Consider the following 17,061-nt stretch of genomic DNA (forward strand, 5'->3'; position numbering starts at 1 on the left):
ATATCTTTTGTGGAGCAATGTCTATTAGAATCCTTTGCCCATTAAAAAAAACTTTGGGGAGGGGTTCATTTTATTATTGAGTTGTGGGAGTTTTGTTTTTTATTTTTACTTATTCTGAATATGACTTACAAATATTTCCATCCATTCTGTGGATTGTTTTATAACTTTCTTGATGATATCATTTGTAACACAAAATTTAATTTTGATGTAGTCCAAATTTTCTGTTTTTCCTTTTGTCACTTGTGCTTTTGGTACCTAAGAAACCACTGCCTAATTCAAGGTCATGGAAATTTTCTTTTAAGAGTTTTATAATTTTAATTCTTACATTCAGGTCTGTGATCCATTTTGAGTTAATTTTTGTATATGATGTAAAAAAGGGTCCAATTTCATTCTTTTGCATGTGGCTACCCAATTGTCCCGGAAATATTTGTTGAAAAACTCTTCTTTGCCCATTGAATTGTCTTAGCACTCTTACTGAAAATCAATTGACCACAAACGTTAAGAGTTTATTTCTGGACTCTCAATTCAATTCCATTATCTTTATATCTATCCTTATACCAGTACTGCACTGTTTAGATTACTGTAGTAAGTGTTCTAAATGGAAAGTGTGAGTCTTCCATCTTTGTTCTCCTTTTTCAATAATGTTTTGGCTATTCTGGGTCCCCTGCAATTCCATATGAATTTTAGGATCCACTTGCTAATTTCTGGGGGAAAAAAGCCAGCTAGGATTTTGATGGGGACCACATTGAATCTGTAGCTCAATTTGTGGAGTACTGTCATGTTAACAATATTATGTTTTCCAATACATGAACATGGGATGTCTTTCCATCATTTCAATCTTCTTTAATTTCTTTCAATGATATTTTGTTATTTTTAGTGTACAAGTCTTGCACTTCTTGGTTAAACTTATTTCTAACTTGTTTATTCTTTTTGATGCTATGTAAATGGAATTGTTTTCCTAAGGTCATTTTTAGATTATAAATTGCTAGAGTACAGAAATACAACTGATATACAAAAACTCCAATCTTGCATCCTATAACCTTGCTCAATCTTGTTTATTAGTCTAATAGCTTTCTGTGTGTGTATTCCTTAGGACTTTCTATATATACAATCATGGCATCTGCAAATACAGTTTTAATTCTTCCTTTCTAAGATTATTGCCTCTTATTTCTTTTTCTTTTCTTAATTGTCCCAGCTATAGCCAACAGTATAGTACTGTAGAATACAGTGTTGAATAGAAGGAATGAGATAAGAAACCCTTGTTTTGTTCCTAATCTTAAGGGGATCACATTCATTTTTCATCATTAAATATGATATTAGCTGTGGATTTTTCAGATGCTCTTTATCAAGTTGAAGGAGTTTCCTTCTATTTCCAGTGTTGTCTATTTTTTTTTTTTTTATAAATCGTGAAAGGATGTTGGATCTTGTCAAATAGTTTTTCTGCATTTATTGAGATGATCAAGTGGTTTTTATCCTTTATTTTATTAATATGGTATATTACACTGATTGGCTTTTGTATATTAAACCAACCTTGCACTCCTGGGATAAATCCCATTTGGTCATGTTACTTAATCCTTCTTACATGTTGTTGGATTCAGGCTACTAGTTTTTTCTTAAGGATTTTTGTGTCTATTGTCATAAAGGATATTGGTCTGTGGAGTTTTTTTCTTGTGATATCTTTGCCTGATTTTAATATGAGGATAACACTGGCCTCACAGAGTTGGAAAGTTCCCTCCTATTCTATTTGTCATATTCCTTCTTCCATGAAAATTTCTGCTTATGCCATTATCTGACAGGTTCATGCCTTCCCTCTCAGCTACTCCATGTCCTGCCCATCATTTGGAGTCAGCTCAAGGTCCCCTCATTCCTGAACCCTTTCCCGACTGTTCCAGTCCAAGTGAGCTCATCTTCTCCAGAACCCCTTCACATCTCACTGTGCTTACATCTGGCACTTAATAAAAAGTGTTGTACTTATGCATGATGTAACAAACACTGGGTGTTCAGTAGAAACTGGAAGCAGGACAAGTAGAGTCCCAGTAAGTATCAGAGCCTCAATCAGGCAGCTGGAGGTAGGCAGACATCTGAGCCTAGTGATTCAGGACCAGTATGATGATTCAGGGCCATATGAGTAGCTCCCTAGTGAGGCTGAAGCCTCCTTGAGAGGCACAGTAGTGGATGCTTAAGAATGCACTCTTTATTGCTTGAATAGTGGCTCAGGGATTTATAAGCTGTATGACCTTAGGCAAATTACTTGCTAGCCTTAGTTTTCTCATCCTTGAACTGTTGATAATAATATCAATCTTAAATAGTTGTAAATATTATATGAGTTCATCTATGCAAAAGTTAATACAGTGTAATAACTTCAATTAGTGGTAGCTTTAATACATGCCATTGGATATTCTCAGTGAAAAAAGGGTCTACGGTCAAAGGAATATTGAAATACTGCATACTACATCCTTCTTCCTAGGGATTCACAGGACACATTCGCATAGTAAAAGTTCTGTCGAGTCCCACATAAAGAATCCTATTTAATTTGTTTTTGTTCAGAATTCCCCAAACCTATTTACCAAGATGACCCTCTCCCTCTTTTAAAATTTAACAACTGTTTTAACACGCCTTTGGGAACATAATATTAATTGTGTTTAATTAAGAAAAGAAATCACATTAGATTCTTAAAAACGGATCATGTTTTATTGCTTTGCTTTTCCCAAGGAATGTATAATTTAAAAGCAGCAGCCTAGGAGAGATAAAGGCTTCTAACCTAGAGAAAGAAAAGAAAGCTTTAAAAACCCAAAGGAAATGGAAATTTTCAGGCAGAAGGAGCAGATCAATAAGGAGCTATTCTTGGTCATGGGAACATTTCTAGAATTTCAGATTCCTGGGAGTTTGACAGGATGTTGAAGTTCAGCTCCCTTAAATTCCCACCCAGTGGCGAAATTCCACCTTCACTGGCCTCAACCTTTGTGGGCACATGCCAAGCCTCCCATTTTTAGGCAGTTCTAATTAGGAAATTCTCCCTCACATTGGGCTGAAATCTACCTTCTTGTAACCTCTACCCAAAATCATGTTAATGGAGCTTTGAGTTTTGTGCTTTTGTGAGAACTGTCCATTTTGGAGATAGCAAATAAAATGTACAGAAAATTTTTTGAATCATTACACAATGTAAAGTAACAATCTGTTAATTGAACCATGAACTAAAAATAAGAATTTCCGAAAACAACATTTTTCATTTTCTCCATCTGTAAATAAGGCAAATAATTAGAAGCTCAGTTATACCATAATCAACATATGTAGTATTTACTTAGTAGGTGAAATTACTTTGCAATTGTCAATTCCCTAGAAAAGAGAAATACGTATTTTTTAATTACTTCTATTTTCCTGTGTTTCTAACTTTTTTTTTCTATGTTGTCCAGGCTAGAGTGCAGTAGCTATTCATAGACATGATCATAGCGCACTATAGCCTTGAACTCCTGGCTCAAATGATCTTCCCGCCTCAGCCTCCCGAGCAGCTGGGATTAAAGGCACTTGCTGCCACACCTTGCTGTGTTTCTATCCTGATTTTTTTTTTAACTTTTATTTTATGTTCAGGGGTACACGCAAAGGTTTGTTACATAGGTAAACTCAAGTCACAGGGGTTTGCTGTACAGATTGTTTCATCACCCAGGTATTAAGCCCAGTAAATTATCTTTTCTGCTCCTCTCCCTCCCCTCACCCTCCACACTCAAGTAGATTCCAGTGTCTGTTGTTCCCTTCTTTGTGTTCAAAAGTTTTCATCATTTAGCTCCCACTTATAAGTGAGAACATGCAGTATTTGGTTTTCTGTTCCTGCATTAGTTTGCTAAGAATAATAGCCTCCAGCTCCATCCACGTTCCTGCAAAAGACATGATCTTGTTCTTTTTTGTGGCTGCAAAGTATTCCATGGTACATATGCACTACATTTCTTTATCCAATCTGTCACTGATGGGTATTTAGGTTGACTCTATGTCTTTGCTATTGTGAACAGTGCTGCAATGAACATTTGCATGCGTGTGGCTTTATGGTAAAATCATTTATACTCCTCTGGGTATATACCCACTAATTTTTTAAATATTTAAAGTGACATTTTAAAAATGAATAGCCCAAAGCTTATCCTTTTATATCCTTACTTATGAGATGAGTTTTTTATAAAAAGAAGTGTTTAATTAAAATATAGTACAAATCTCATAAATGCAGGTTTGTAGACAAGAGTCAATAATGAAGACAGGTGACATTATTAGAAATGTAGCTATCTGATCCAAAGTGGAATTTCCCAAGGCTTTGTAAAACCTAAAACCTTAAGGAAAACCCAAGAAGTTAACAGAATATAAGACTTAAATGGGAAGAGAACCTCCAGGGTCCACATTCCTATAAGAGTCCAACATGGCTCAATGAAATCAGACTTGGCAAAACTATGCTATACCTACTATACTATAAAAAGGGTGGGTTGTGTTTCCACAGAACTGTCCCTCTAAGGGAGAACTTTCCAGACTTGACCTCATTTTGTATTAAACTGCCACTTACACTCATTTTACTATCTGTTCCTCATCCTGATACCGTGAGGCCAAAAAGTTCACACTCTTATTTTACAATTGAAAACATGAAGTAAAATCAAAATGGACTCAAACTGCACACTCCTTGACTATCCACTGGAACAATATTCCAACAACTAAGTGAGTTAGCACTAGCTGTGCTCTCCTTTCAGTCCTGTGTCAAATTAAATCATTTTCTTACCCTACAGAGTAAAGACAATAGAAAATAAACACAGGGCTGTCAAGGAAAAGAGTCAGTATCAGGACTAACAAATGCTGTTGCTGAATATTTGCTGTAAAACTTAATGTGTACCACTGGTCTGAGGGTTTTGTAATTTGGACACAACAGCAGTGTTCATTAGAATTTACTTACTGACACACACCACAGAGGATATTTTTGTCTCTGTCCTTGAAGCACGGTGAGAATATCACAGATGATACCATCTATTCCTTCTGCTTAGCTTATGCAGTGTCAGGCATTCATGGAAAACATTTTTTTGAGCACGTAATACAAGGCTGAATTGAAACCTAGTCCCTGACTTCATGAAACTGACAGTCGAGTGAGGAAGACAGACAAGCAAATCAATAATTTCCATAGAAATTGACAAGTTCTCTGCTGAAACCAGGCACACAATGCTAGAAGAACACAGGCAAGGGCAAATAAATCAGAAGGGGTTGTCGGAAAAGGTTTCTCAGAGGAGCTGGTTTCTAAGCTGTCAGTATCAGAGTTTAACCAGCTCTGATTCTGACTTCAATTCCAAGCACTCAGGTGAGAAAGTACTTCCTGACCCTACTTTTCTGAGTTCCTGACACTGTCACACCCAGATTTAGTGCCTGTGTTCTAAGAGGCAGGGAAAGAAAGAAGGAAGGAAGGAAGGGAAGAAAGAGAGAAGTGGGGGAGGGAGAGGGAGGAAAGGAGGGAGGGAGGGAGGGAGGGAGGAAGGAAGGAAGGAAGGAAGGAAGGAAGGAAGGAAGGAAGGAAGGAAGGCAGGCAGGCAGGCAGGCAGGCAGGCAAAAGGTCCATCATAGACAGGCTCCAGAAGTTGCTAGAGATGGCCAGGGGTATGAAGGGTGGCCACCTGTGCCTGAGCAACCTGCGTCCTCAACAAAGGTGTAAAGTCTAGCCTATGACACCTTTTCTATTTGTAAAGTAATGGCATAAGGAAACATAGTCTTCTTCAATCTGAGGAACCCTGGTGAGCCAAGCCAGTGAAATGTTGCCTCCTTCCAAAAACAAGAGCAGCGAAATGAATGCCCAATTCCTGTGCACTCCCAGAAAATGAGGTCAGACTCATTTGCTAACTCCCCAAGGTGACTTCTCCATGCAGAATACACCAAGTCTTACACGTTCCCAGAGATGCAACCCATTTGTGATCCTTTTTTTTTTTTTTTTTTTGAGGCAGAGTCTCACTCTGTCACCCAGGCTGGAGTGCAGTGGCATGATCTCAGCTCAATGCAACCTCCACCTCCTGGGTTCATGTGATTCTTGTGCCTCATCCTCCTCAGTACCTGGGATTACAGGTGCACACCACCACACCTGGCTAGTTTTTTTTGTACTTTTTTAGTAGAAACGGGGTTTCCCCATGTTGCCTAGGCTGGCCTTGAACTCCTGACCTCAAGTGATCTGCCCGCCTCGGCCTCCCAAAGTGTTGGGATTACAGGAGTGATCCCAACGCCTTGCCCCATTTGGGATTCTGTTCTTGTCTCCTGGTACCAAAAACAGCACCTTCTTCCTTTGGGATCCCATTCCCCCCCCTGCGACTCCACCAAAGGTCTGAAAAGAAAGTGCAAGTTATTACCTTAGATTGTCTTCCAGGGTCTCCTCATCCGAAGAGAAGGTCCCATTGCTGACACTCTGGTGAGAGTAACTCTTCTTCCCGAAAGACTGCACCCGGAACAATGAAGGTTCTTTCTTTTTCCTTTTGCCAAACAACTTTTTAAAAGGCTGGAATTTGCCTCCCTTCTTCTTGTCTGTGGATTGTAAAATAAACACACGCTGCAGTGTGGCAGGGCTGCACTTCCAAGCCTAAGGAGCAAATTATAACCCAGCTGCCTCCGGCCAAAGGAGACAGGGCAAAGGGCGGCCATCAGCCCAAATGAGCGACCAAGCCCTGTGCCAGGAATGTCGGAGCCAGCCCCAGTGCGATCCATGCACAGTGAGGCAGAGCACAAGCCAAAGGCATGGTGAATCTTCTGTCCCCCAGGCTCCCAAGAAACATCTGGGGAGAACAAGAAGAGGTTCCAAGTGGCCAGGGCATGGTAGCTCATGCCTGTAATCCCAACACTTTGGGAGGCTGAGGTGGGAGAAGCATTTGAGCCCAGGAGTTTCAGACCAGCCTGGGCAACACAGTGAGATCCCATCTCTACAAAATATAAGAAAATTAGTCGGGTTGGTGGTGCATGCCTTTAGTCTTGGCTACTTAGGAAGCTGAGGCTGGAGGATTGATTGAGCCTGGGAAGTTGAGGCTGAGTGAGCTGTGATCACACCACTGCACTCCAGTCTGAGCAACAGAGTGAGACCCTGTATCAAAAAATAAATAAATAAATAAAATAAAAAAGAAAAAGAAAAGATTTCAAGCTTCATGGTGGCCAGCACAGCACCTCTTTGCACATGCAATAAGGCAGTGCCTGCTTTCTTTAACAAAGCAGATAGCCAAATGCCCTTCTCCACGGAAAAGGCTGAGAAAAACACTTAAGTCAGATAGTTGTTTTGTTTTTTTTTTAATATTTTTATCTCTATCTATACATATCTCTAGTTTGAGGATCATTCTGTTTTGGCCTTTATTAGATACAGAAGATAACTGCCAACTCTTGGTGTAAGCTTTGCCCCCTAATTCCCTCTATCCCCATATATTTCCAGTTTATTTCCCTTGTCTCTTTTTAAAATCTACTATGAAGAGCCCCAAAGGAGTTGCTACGAACATCTTCCCATATATTACTTCATTAGTCAGGAACTAGGCTTGCTGCCAACATTTGTTAGAGGTATTTTAGGTAATACCTTTCAGTCTTCCGCCTTTGGATACAAATTCCTTCATGTTATTCTACTCTTTCCTTGCAAAAGAAAGTGTAAGTCACCCTCTACCAGAAGCAGCATCTTCCTGGATCTTTCCTTTTTCTTTAAGAAGCTTAAAGAGCCACTTTTCTAGTGGTCTGATAACTATTTTTAAAAACTTTTTTTTTTTTTTTTGAGATGGAGTTTCACTCTTATCGCCCAAGCTGGAGTGCAATGGCACGATCATGGCTCCCTGCAACCTCTGCCTCCCAGGTTCAGGTGATTCTCCTGTCTCAGCCTCCTGAGTAGCTGGGATCACAGGCGCCCGCCACCATGCCTGGCTAACTTTGTGTGTGTGTGTGTGTTTTTAGTAGAGACGGTGTTTCACCATGTTGGCCAGGCTGGTTTTGAACTCCTGACCTCAAATGATCCATCCGCCTTGGCCTCCCAAAGTGCTGGGATTACAGGCGTGAACCACTGGGCCTGGCCTAAAAACATGTTTTAACCCTTACTATGTACCACGGCTCTAAGAACTTTATAAGTATTAACTCAGTTAATCCTCACAACAATCTTTTACATTGACACTATTAACACGCACATTTTACAGATGAAGAACCTGAGACATGAAGAGATAAAATAGCATGCCTACATCACAGGAAACGTATCTTTGAACAGGGAGTAAGAAGTTTTGAGAGAGAAGTAAAGATAGAGGCTCGCAACGAGAACTGAAAAACACCTGCACAAAATGCACAGATACAACTCCCCCACCTTCCACCCAGCTGACTGTCAGAGGCCCCAGAGCTCTGCTGGCCAGATCCATAGAGGAATCCAGGCACACACACGAGGTCAGTGAGGAAACAAGCCAGACATCTCATTTCCTCTGTGATCTTCAATTCTGGCCTTACTGAGATGTCACAGAAACTTTGAAGTGCTGCCAGATGTGGTGCTCACGCCTGTAGTCTCAGTTACTCGGGAGGCTGAGGTGGGAGGATCATTTGAGCCCAGGAGTTCAAGACCACCCTGGGCAATATGAGACCCCATCTCTAAAAAATAAAAAAAAGAAAAAGAAAATTTGAAGAGAAGAAGTGGTTCAAACTATTTCATCCTAAGCAGCGGCATAAGGTGCGGAAGACGCAGACAGAATAATAACCAATTACAAAAAGACAATCATCTGGGAGCATTAGTACAGGTACAAACAGAGCCTCTAACATCAATGGTCCCCTGAAACGATGTTGTGTCAGATCACATTTAAAGGAAAGGATATTTAAAACATATCAGATGCCCGCTATACATAGGCATTGTGCTAGGTACAAAAAAGAGTTAAATTATTTTTACTGTGTATTATTTGAAAGACAGGAAAGTGTGTGATATAGTTTGGATGTTGTTCTCTCTAGATCTCATGTTGAATTGTAATCCCCAGTGTTGGAAGTGGGGCTTGGTGGGAGGTGACTGGATCATGGGGGTGGATCCCTCATGGCCTGGTGCTGTCCTCGTGATACTGAATGAGTTATTGTGAGATCTGGTTGCTTAAAAGTGTGGAACTCATAAAATTAGCCAGATGTGGTGGCATGTGCCTGCAGTCCCAGCTACTCAGGAGGCTGAGGCAGGAGAATCACTCAAATCTGGGAGGTGAAGGTTGTAGTGAGCAGAGATCATGCCACTGTACTCCAGCCTGGGTGACAGAGCGAGACTCTGTCTCAAAAAAAAAAAAAAAAAGTGTGGCACCTCCCCCTAACCTTGCTCCTGCTTTTGCCATGTGTCATGCCTGCTCCTGCTTTGCCTTTCGCCCTGTAGAGCTCCCTGAAGCCTCCCCAGAAGGCAAACAGATGCTGGCGCCATGCTTCCTGTACGGTCTGTAGAATTGTGGACCAATTAATTTTTTTTTTTTTTTTTTTTTTTTTTACTTTGCGACAGGGTCTCACTCTGTCGCCCAGGTTGGAGTGCAGTGGCGCGATCTTGGCTCACTGTAACCTCCACCTCCTGGGTTCAAGCAATTCTCGTGCCTCAGCCTCCTGAGTAGCTGGGATTACAGGCGTGCGACACCACCCCCGGCTAATATTTATATTTTTGGTAGAGACGGGGTATCACTGTGTTGGCCGGGCCGATCTCCAACTCCTGACCTCAATTAATCTGCCCACTTCAGCCTCCCAAAGTGCTGGGAATACAGGCATGAGCCACCATGCCCGGCCACCTCTTTTCTTCATAAATTACCCAGTTTCAGGAATTTCTTTATAAGAATGCAAGAACGGTCTAACACATCATGTAATACAATTGAGATATCATTTAAAAATGGTTTTAAAAAATGGAGGGTTTGATTTCAGAATGTTTGTATCTTTTCATTGGTTATTTATTTAGAAGCGAATATAGGCCAGTGCTTTTCATGACACCTACTTTAGGTTCTTATCAGTAAAATCTCCAGTTAATAATATTTAAGAACTATAATCAGTAGTTGTTGAAGATTATCCAAGAGCATTAGGCATGTGTTAAAAGAATGTTCTTACCAAGGTTGGTTTTTTAAAATTTAAATGTAAAAACATTCTGTAAGGCACCACAGGTATCATTACTGCACTATTCTATAACTGATCTTTGGCAATGACTGCTGTATTAATTGAAAACTTTCTCTACGACTGTCCAAGGCTGAAAATATGTAAACAATGCCTGATTTCTAGTCTGGCAGCATCACAGTAAGTGGTCAAATGGCTATTTATATTATATTCCACTTATTTCCAAGGTAAAATTATTTTTTCCTTTTATATCAGTTGCATTTTCCCCACTAAATATCAAACCCCCAAATTTCTATTTTTTTACAGTTGCTTCTTTTTTTACCCAACACTGTTCCTTGACTATAACCCCAAAATTTCTAATCAGAAATATTCCAAAATACAATAGCAACAGTATAAGAATATCAATTATGACATCATTATCCCAACCTGGGTCCACAGATTTAGGTTTCGAGATATGCAGAGAATTGTAGATTATGTTAGAATTTACTGATTAGAAAAAAAGTTCATCACTGCCATAAAGTCAGGGGAATTTGATAATGTTCAGTTGAGCTTTGAGTTAACTCTAAATAAAGATATTAAATTATAGTTTTCTAAACAGGTTACTCATCTATTTAACCAACAGGTAATCTCTGCACGTCAGCTAAGAGGGTTGATGAGGTCCTCTGTGGCACCTCACTGTTGTGAATGGTGGCATCTACTACATAAATTATTCGCTGCACTGCTCACATTGTTGGGGGAAACAGAAAGTGAACAGGCCCTGGAAAGAGCTGAATACACACAAGGATGAGAAAAAGGCTGGGAGAGGGTGCCATCATTTGGAAGCCTTAGTTCTGAGAACTGGGAGGGTTCTGGCAGCAGAGAATGGCCTCCTTCAGGTGGCCCATTTATAGAGCTAGCCTACTTGAAGACTGTTTATCAAGAAGGTACCCTATCATTCTGTGCCACACTTAATATGGGCAATAACTTGACACAAGTACACATGCATCACCCTGGAAAATGGAACAAAGTCCAAGTGTCAGACAGTGCACTTATAATCACATGGGAACGCTGTTTCAGCAATGCCTTAGTTATTATCAGGAAGGTAAAAGAACAGTAAAACCTAACTGGATTCTCCACCCAACAACCAATCCTTCTTACCGAAAAAAAAAAAGAGGTTCTAAGTCCTACAAACACCAATTTCCCTTCAAAGGAGGACTCAGAACATAGATGCTATCGTTAAAAGTCTGCTCCAAAGTCTTATTAGTGTATGGTGACATCTCATTTATGAAACATAATTTCCCCTTCCTCATTTCCAAAATTAGTAATACACTTTCCACCAGAAATATCTTTAAATCTTAAATAAATTGGCCAGGCGCAGTGGCTCACGCCTGTAATCCCAGCACTTTGTGGGGCTGAGGCGGGCGGATCACGAGGTCAGGAGTTTGAGACCAGCCTGGCCAACATCGTGAAACACCGTCTCTACTAAAAATACAAAAAAAATTAGCTGGGCGTGGTGGCAGGTGCCTATAATCCCAGCTACTTGGGAGGCTGAGGCAGGAGAATTGCTTGAACCCAGGAGGCAGAGGTTGTAGTGAGGCGAGATTGCGCCACTGCAATCCAGCCCAAGCGACAGTGCGAGACTCTGTCTCAAAAAAAAACTTAAATAAATTTAAAAGTGTATTTAATGGTTATTTTATTATTGACTGTGGCACTTGATCAATTTTCTAGCACTGACTTCATGAAAAGACTCGGTAATTACATTTTAGCCCATCCTACATTCAGGCAGCAAAACTTAAGTGACATTAATAGGAAATGAAATTTTATAAACTAGGGAAGGAGTTATACTCTTATTTGATTCCCCAATTGATAATCTCAAATATAAGATCTCTTATGTCAAAAAAGCAAGTTCTCAAAGCTTTACAATCCTATGTTGCATGACCATTATGAAAACCTGAGCATATATCTATTAGCAACCACTAGATAAACTATTTTATGATCAGTTCATGATGCTGGGGCAGTAGTAGCAGTTTGTCTCCACAGAATCAACTGGATTAAGTACATGGTCATCAGTAGCAGCTATTTTCTTGATAAATAACAACTGCTGATGTGAATGTTTTTGTGGTACATAGATGGGGCCTAAGAGATAGAAGCAATTTTAACAACGTAGTGAAACAGAGCACGTCTGCAATGCTAATGGGAAATATTCCAGAACAATTGCCATATAGAAGTATAGTTTAGCAAAGTGTTCTCCAACATTGTAGTATTTAAGATGGCATTTTAGACTTTTACAACACAAAATTTACTTTTGTTGGGTGGTTGGGCAGTGGGAAGAAGGGGACAGGAGGGAAGAAATGTTACTATCAATTTATTTTTTCTCACTGCAGCTCTAGTTAAGGGTTAAATATGTGGGCCCCAGAGACAAGAGGACTTGCCTCAAATCCTGATTCCATCTTTTACTAGCTATGAAACATCTGCTTACCAGCCTCTCTAGAAATTTGCCATCTTAAGCTGTAAGATTAAATTTATAGGAAAAAAGGCAGTGTTTGCCACATTTTCTTAATATTTCAGCATTTTTCTGTTGTAATTTTCCTTATGAAAGAACTTACATATGCATCTATACTGCTTCAGGGATCACAGTAATTTTCATTTTTTAAGTACTGAATTGAATTAATTTATTTTCATCATCCAATAATTACTTTAGGTTTTTTTTTTTATTTAAAAAAGTGCTCATTATCCATTATTTCAAGGGTATGATTACATACCATTTGATGGCTGCATCATCGTAATTACTAGTTTATATAGAAGATTCTAAAAATTAAAAATCACTAGGCAAGTCAAGCAAATCTGATTCATTTTCCATTTGTCATAAGGATGCAATTCCTATATTTTCGTTTCTAAACCTACAATAATAAAAGCATCCAATTCCTCTGCATTGGATTTCTAGGATATGCTTCCAAGTGAGGAACAGAAATGTGCTATGATAGTCCCTTTTAAGCATCATAAATGTCTTACTCTGGGATTTATCAGAATGTGCCCTATGGGTTGGTACCAGTACATTTTTGAGAATCCAGGCAAAATAAAGTTAAATCTGTTTGTTTACTATGGGACTTTTCAGAGTCTTTAATATGCTGTTATCACATTTGCTCTCCAAAAGAGCAGAGGATATGCAAGGCTTCCTAAACTTGTTTGGAATTTCAGCCTCAGATGCCTTGTTTGGCCGTGGAAACTTGACTTTCTCAACAACCAGTGAGACTAGGGTTCCTGTGAACACACTTTGGGAAACAGCCTTCATTATTTCTTTCAAACATCTTTTCTTTTCTTTGGTACCATATATTTCATACACACACACACACACACACAGACACACCTCTCCTCTATACCCCTGAGCACACTGCTCAGTAAAGATGAGTGAGTTGACAAGCATTTTGGGCTACTTTGGTTAAATAATGTTTATTTCAACTTCTGATTTCAAACATGTATACAACAATGCCTGAATCCTATAATTTTACTAAGTTAAGGAGAATTTTGTGATCCTTTTCTTAGCTCTGGAATATCTGAATATTTCTGAGAAGAAACTGCTAAGAAAAATGACTAGACATACACTGGCATGCACAAGTCCTCTGTGGCTGTCAGAGTTTCGCTGGGACCCATAATCCCAGCACATTTCCATTATGACGGAGGAGCTGGCCACATGTCAGATAGGCTGTGCTCCCCAGGGCCATGCTAAGGCAAGGCTGAGGACTGAGACTCTACTTCCAGGAGGCATGAGGGAAGGTGAGCATGGCAGCTTGTCCAGAAAGAAGAAACAGTTTTCTCTTTTTCTGGGGGAAGCATGGAGGAAAGAAGATACTTGTTGCGGGAAGTCGGGGACCCTGAACAGAGGGACCTGCTGAAGCCGTGATAGAAGAACATAAATTGTGAAGATTTCACAGACATTTGTTAGTTCTCCAAATTAATACTTTTATAATTTCTTACGCCTGTCTTTACTGCAATCTCTGAACATAAATTGTGAAGATTTCATGGACATTTATCACTTCCCCAATCAATACTCTTATAATTTCCTATGCTTGTCTTTACTTAAATCTCTTAATCCCGTCATCTTTGTAAACTGAGGATGTATGTTGCCTCAGGACCCTGTGATGATTGTGTTAACTGCACAAATTGTTTGTAAAGCATGTGTGTTTGAACAATATGAAATCTAGGCACCTTGAAAAAAGAACAGGATTAACAGCGACGTTCAGGGAACAAGGGAGATAACCATTGGGCCTGACTGCCTGGGAGCCAGGCAGGACAGAGCCATATTTCTCTTATTACCCAAAACGGGTAAGAGAAATATCGCTGAATTCTTTCCCCAGTAAGGAATATTAATAATTAACAGCCCTGGGAAAAGAATGCATTCCCGGGCGGGGCGGGGCGGGGGGAGCTCTAAAATGGCCGCTCTGGGGATGTCTGCCTTATGCAGTTGCAGATAACGGATGAAACACGCCCTGGCCTCCTGCAGCGCCCCCAGGCTTGCTAGGATTAGGAAATTCCAGCCTGGCGAATTCTAGTCAGATTGGTTCTCTGCTCTTAAACCCTGTTAAGATGTTTATCAATGACAATGTGTGCACAGCAGGACATGGAACTTCATTCGTAATTCTAGTTTCACCCAGACCTTGTGATCTCGCCCTGACCTTCTGCCTAGTGATCTTTGGTTGCCCTTGAAGCATGTGAGCTCTGTGACCCACACCCTGTTCGTGCACTCCCTCCCCTTTGAAAATTGCTAATAAAAACTTGCTGGTTTTACGCCCCAGAGGGCATCATGGAACCTGCCGACATGTGATGTCTCCCCTGGACACCCAGCTTTAAAATTTCTCTCTTTTGTACTCTTTCCCTTTATTTTTCAGACTGGCCAACACTTAGGGAAAACAGAAAAGAACCTACATTGAAATATTGGGGGCTGGTTCCCCTGATAGATATTTGCTGCTGTGCTGATTCAGAAAATGAAGAGACAAGATCATTATTCTTTTAGAAGGCATAGGAGGTCCCTGAACAGATGGTGAGTGGCCCAGGGGCAGCAGAGAGTGTGGCTTGCACAAGTCAGGGGTCAGAGGCAGAGAACATGGGGACCAGCCCCTTTCAGGGAATACCAGGTCCTGGACATTTAGGTACGTAGGCTATGGCATATGTGGTATATGTGGTATATGTGGTTAGGCTTCTAATGCAGGCCTAAAACTTGGATTTGCTTCCTTCTCAATGTGATGAAATTCTCTCTTTTTTTTAAGGATTATAAAGTAGACTTTATTCAGGGGGACTACTATAATGGGGTTTTGTAGTAGGGGAGTGATATGATTTAGCTCTGTCCCCATTCAAATCTCATGTTGAATTGTGATCCCGAGTGTTGGAGGTGGGGCCTGGTGGGAGATGACTGAATCATGAGGGCAGATTTCTGTCTTGCTGTTCTCGTGATAGTGAGTGAGTTCTCATAAGATCTGGTTGTTTAAAAGTATGTAGCATTTTCCCCTTCACTGTCTCTCTCCTGCCACCATGTGAAGATGTGCCTGCTTCCCCTTTGCCTTCTGCCATGATTGTAAGTTTCCTGAGGCCTCCCCAGCCATGCCTTCTGTACATCCTGCAAAACTGTGAGTCAATTAAACCTCTTTTCTCCATAAATTACCCAGTCTCAGGTATGTCTTTATAGCAGTGTGAGAACAGACTAATACAGAGAGAGAGATCGGGCACAACTCAACGTGATGAAATTCTACTCATTCTTCAAGACCTATGTCCTTAAAATTTTCCCAAGCCCCCAACTCCAGTGATAATTCATCACACCTTCCTCCAGCTTCTGTGTGCTTTGCTCATGCTTCTCTTGTGCCAGCCCATGTGTGAATTCATCTTTAAAAAATATTTTTAAATATTCCCTCCAAATTTCATATTTTAAAGTCCTAACTCCCAGCACCTCCAAATGCGAATATTTGGAGATAGGGTCTTTAAAAGGTAATTAGGTTAAATAAGCTAGGTAGGGTGGGCTCTAATCCAATACGACAGGTGCTCTCATAAGAGGAGGAGATTCGGACACAGACACACACTGAGGGAAGGCAATATGAAGACACAGGATAAGATGGCCATCTACAAACCAAGGAAAGCAGCCTCAGAAGGAATCATTGCTGCCAACACCTTGATCTTGAACTTTTGCCTCCAGAACTACAAATATATAAATTTGTGTTGTTTAAGCCTCCTAGTCTGTGGTACTTTGTTATGGCAGCCCTCACAAACTAATACACCATGTTATAGTTGTGTGACATTTAAGAGATCACCTTGGACCTGCTGTTTTGTAACTGTACCTTCACACCTTTACACATTTTCTTCTACCTGGAATGACTTTCTCCTTTGCCTAGAGAACTCCTAACCACTCCCCGCAAACACAATCCAGGTGTCACATTCTCTAGAAAGCCTGCCTTGAACACTTTGGCTAGGAAGAATGACTCCTTCTTCTGTTCTCTGCTTGTGCATAGTACAGACGTCTACTACAACAGCACAAAGAGTGTGGTAGCCCCTCCTAGACTTCAAGTTCCCTGGGTCTCCCAGGGACTGTGCCTTGTGTGTCTCTGCATCTGCAACATCCATCGTGATGCCTGACACAAACCAGATGCTCAACAACATAGACCTACCATTCCCTCTTCCCTTAGGGCCAGATGTGCTTTGGAAATCAGAATTTTTCCAACTCTATACAGGTATATTCAGACCCTCATGGGGTCTGTGACAGCACTTTCATAATCGAAGTGCAATATTTTAGGAAAACATCAGTATTCACATTAAGCTTTGCTAACAAATGAATTTGCGCTAAACTTACAAAGAACTTTTGGGATTTTGAAAGTACAGATAAAGGACAGTGATCTCTTAATGCTCTACAGTCAGTCCTGCAATCACCCTTGTTCTGAAAGTGCAAACTTGTTTCAACGTGATTGGTATATGTTATCTCACCCTGTGAGAAACAGTAGGTCAGGAGTGTCCAATCTTTTGGTTTCCCCGGGCCACACTGGAAGAAGAACTGTCTTG

The 17,061-nt window shown here is 40.5% G+C and overlaps 1 protein-coding gene across 7 annotated transcripts in view; it reads right to left on the bottom strand.

Moving 5' to 3' along the window:
• The window catches only part of CRACD (capping protein inhibiting regulator of actin dynamics), a 279,184-nt gene that overhangs the window by 51,120 nt on the left and 211,003 nt on the right, over window positions 1-17,061 (bottom strand). For all 7 annotated transcript variants that reach the window (XM_054553975.2, XM_054553979.1, XM_054553970.2 and 4 more), the window contains one exon: window positions 6,348-6,519. Coding sequence is in view for 1 of the 7 variants with exons in the window: in XM_054553970.2 (XP_054409945.2) it covers window positions 6,348-6,519 (172 nt within the window). In the remaining 6 variants the exon portion in view is untranslated. The remainder of the gene's footprint in view (window positions 1-6,347; window positions 6,520-17,061) is intronic.

The sequence above is a fragment of the Pongo abelii genome, chromosome 3, assembly GCF_028885655.2.
Source record: "Pongo abelii isolate AG06213 chromosome 3, NHGRI_mPonAbe1-v2.0_pri, whole genome shotgun sequence".
Lineage (NCBI taxonomy): Eukaryota > Metazoa > Chordata > Mammalia > Primates > Hominidae > Pongo > Pongo abelii.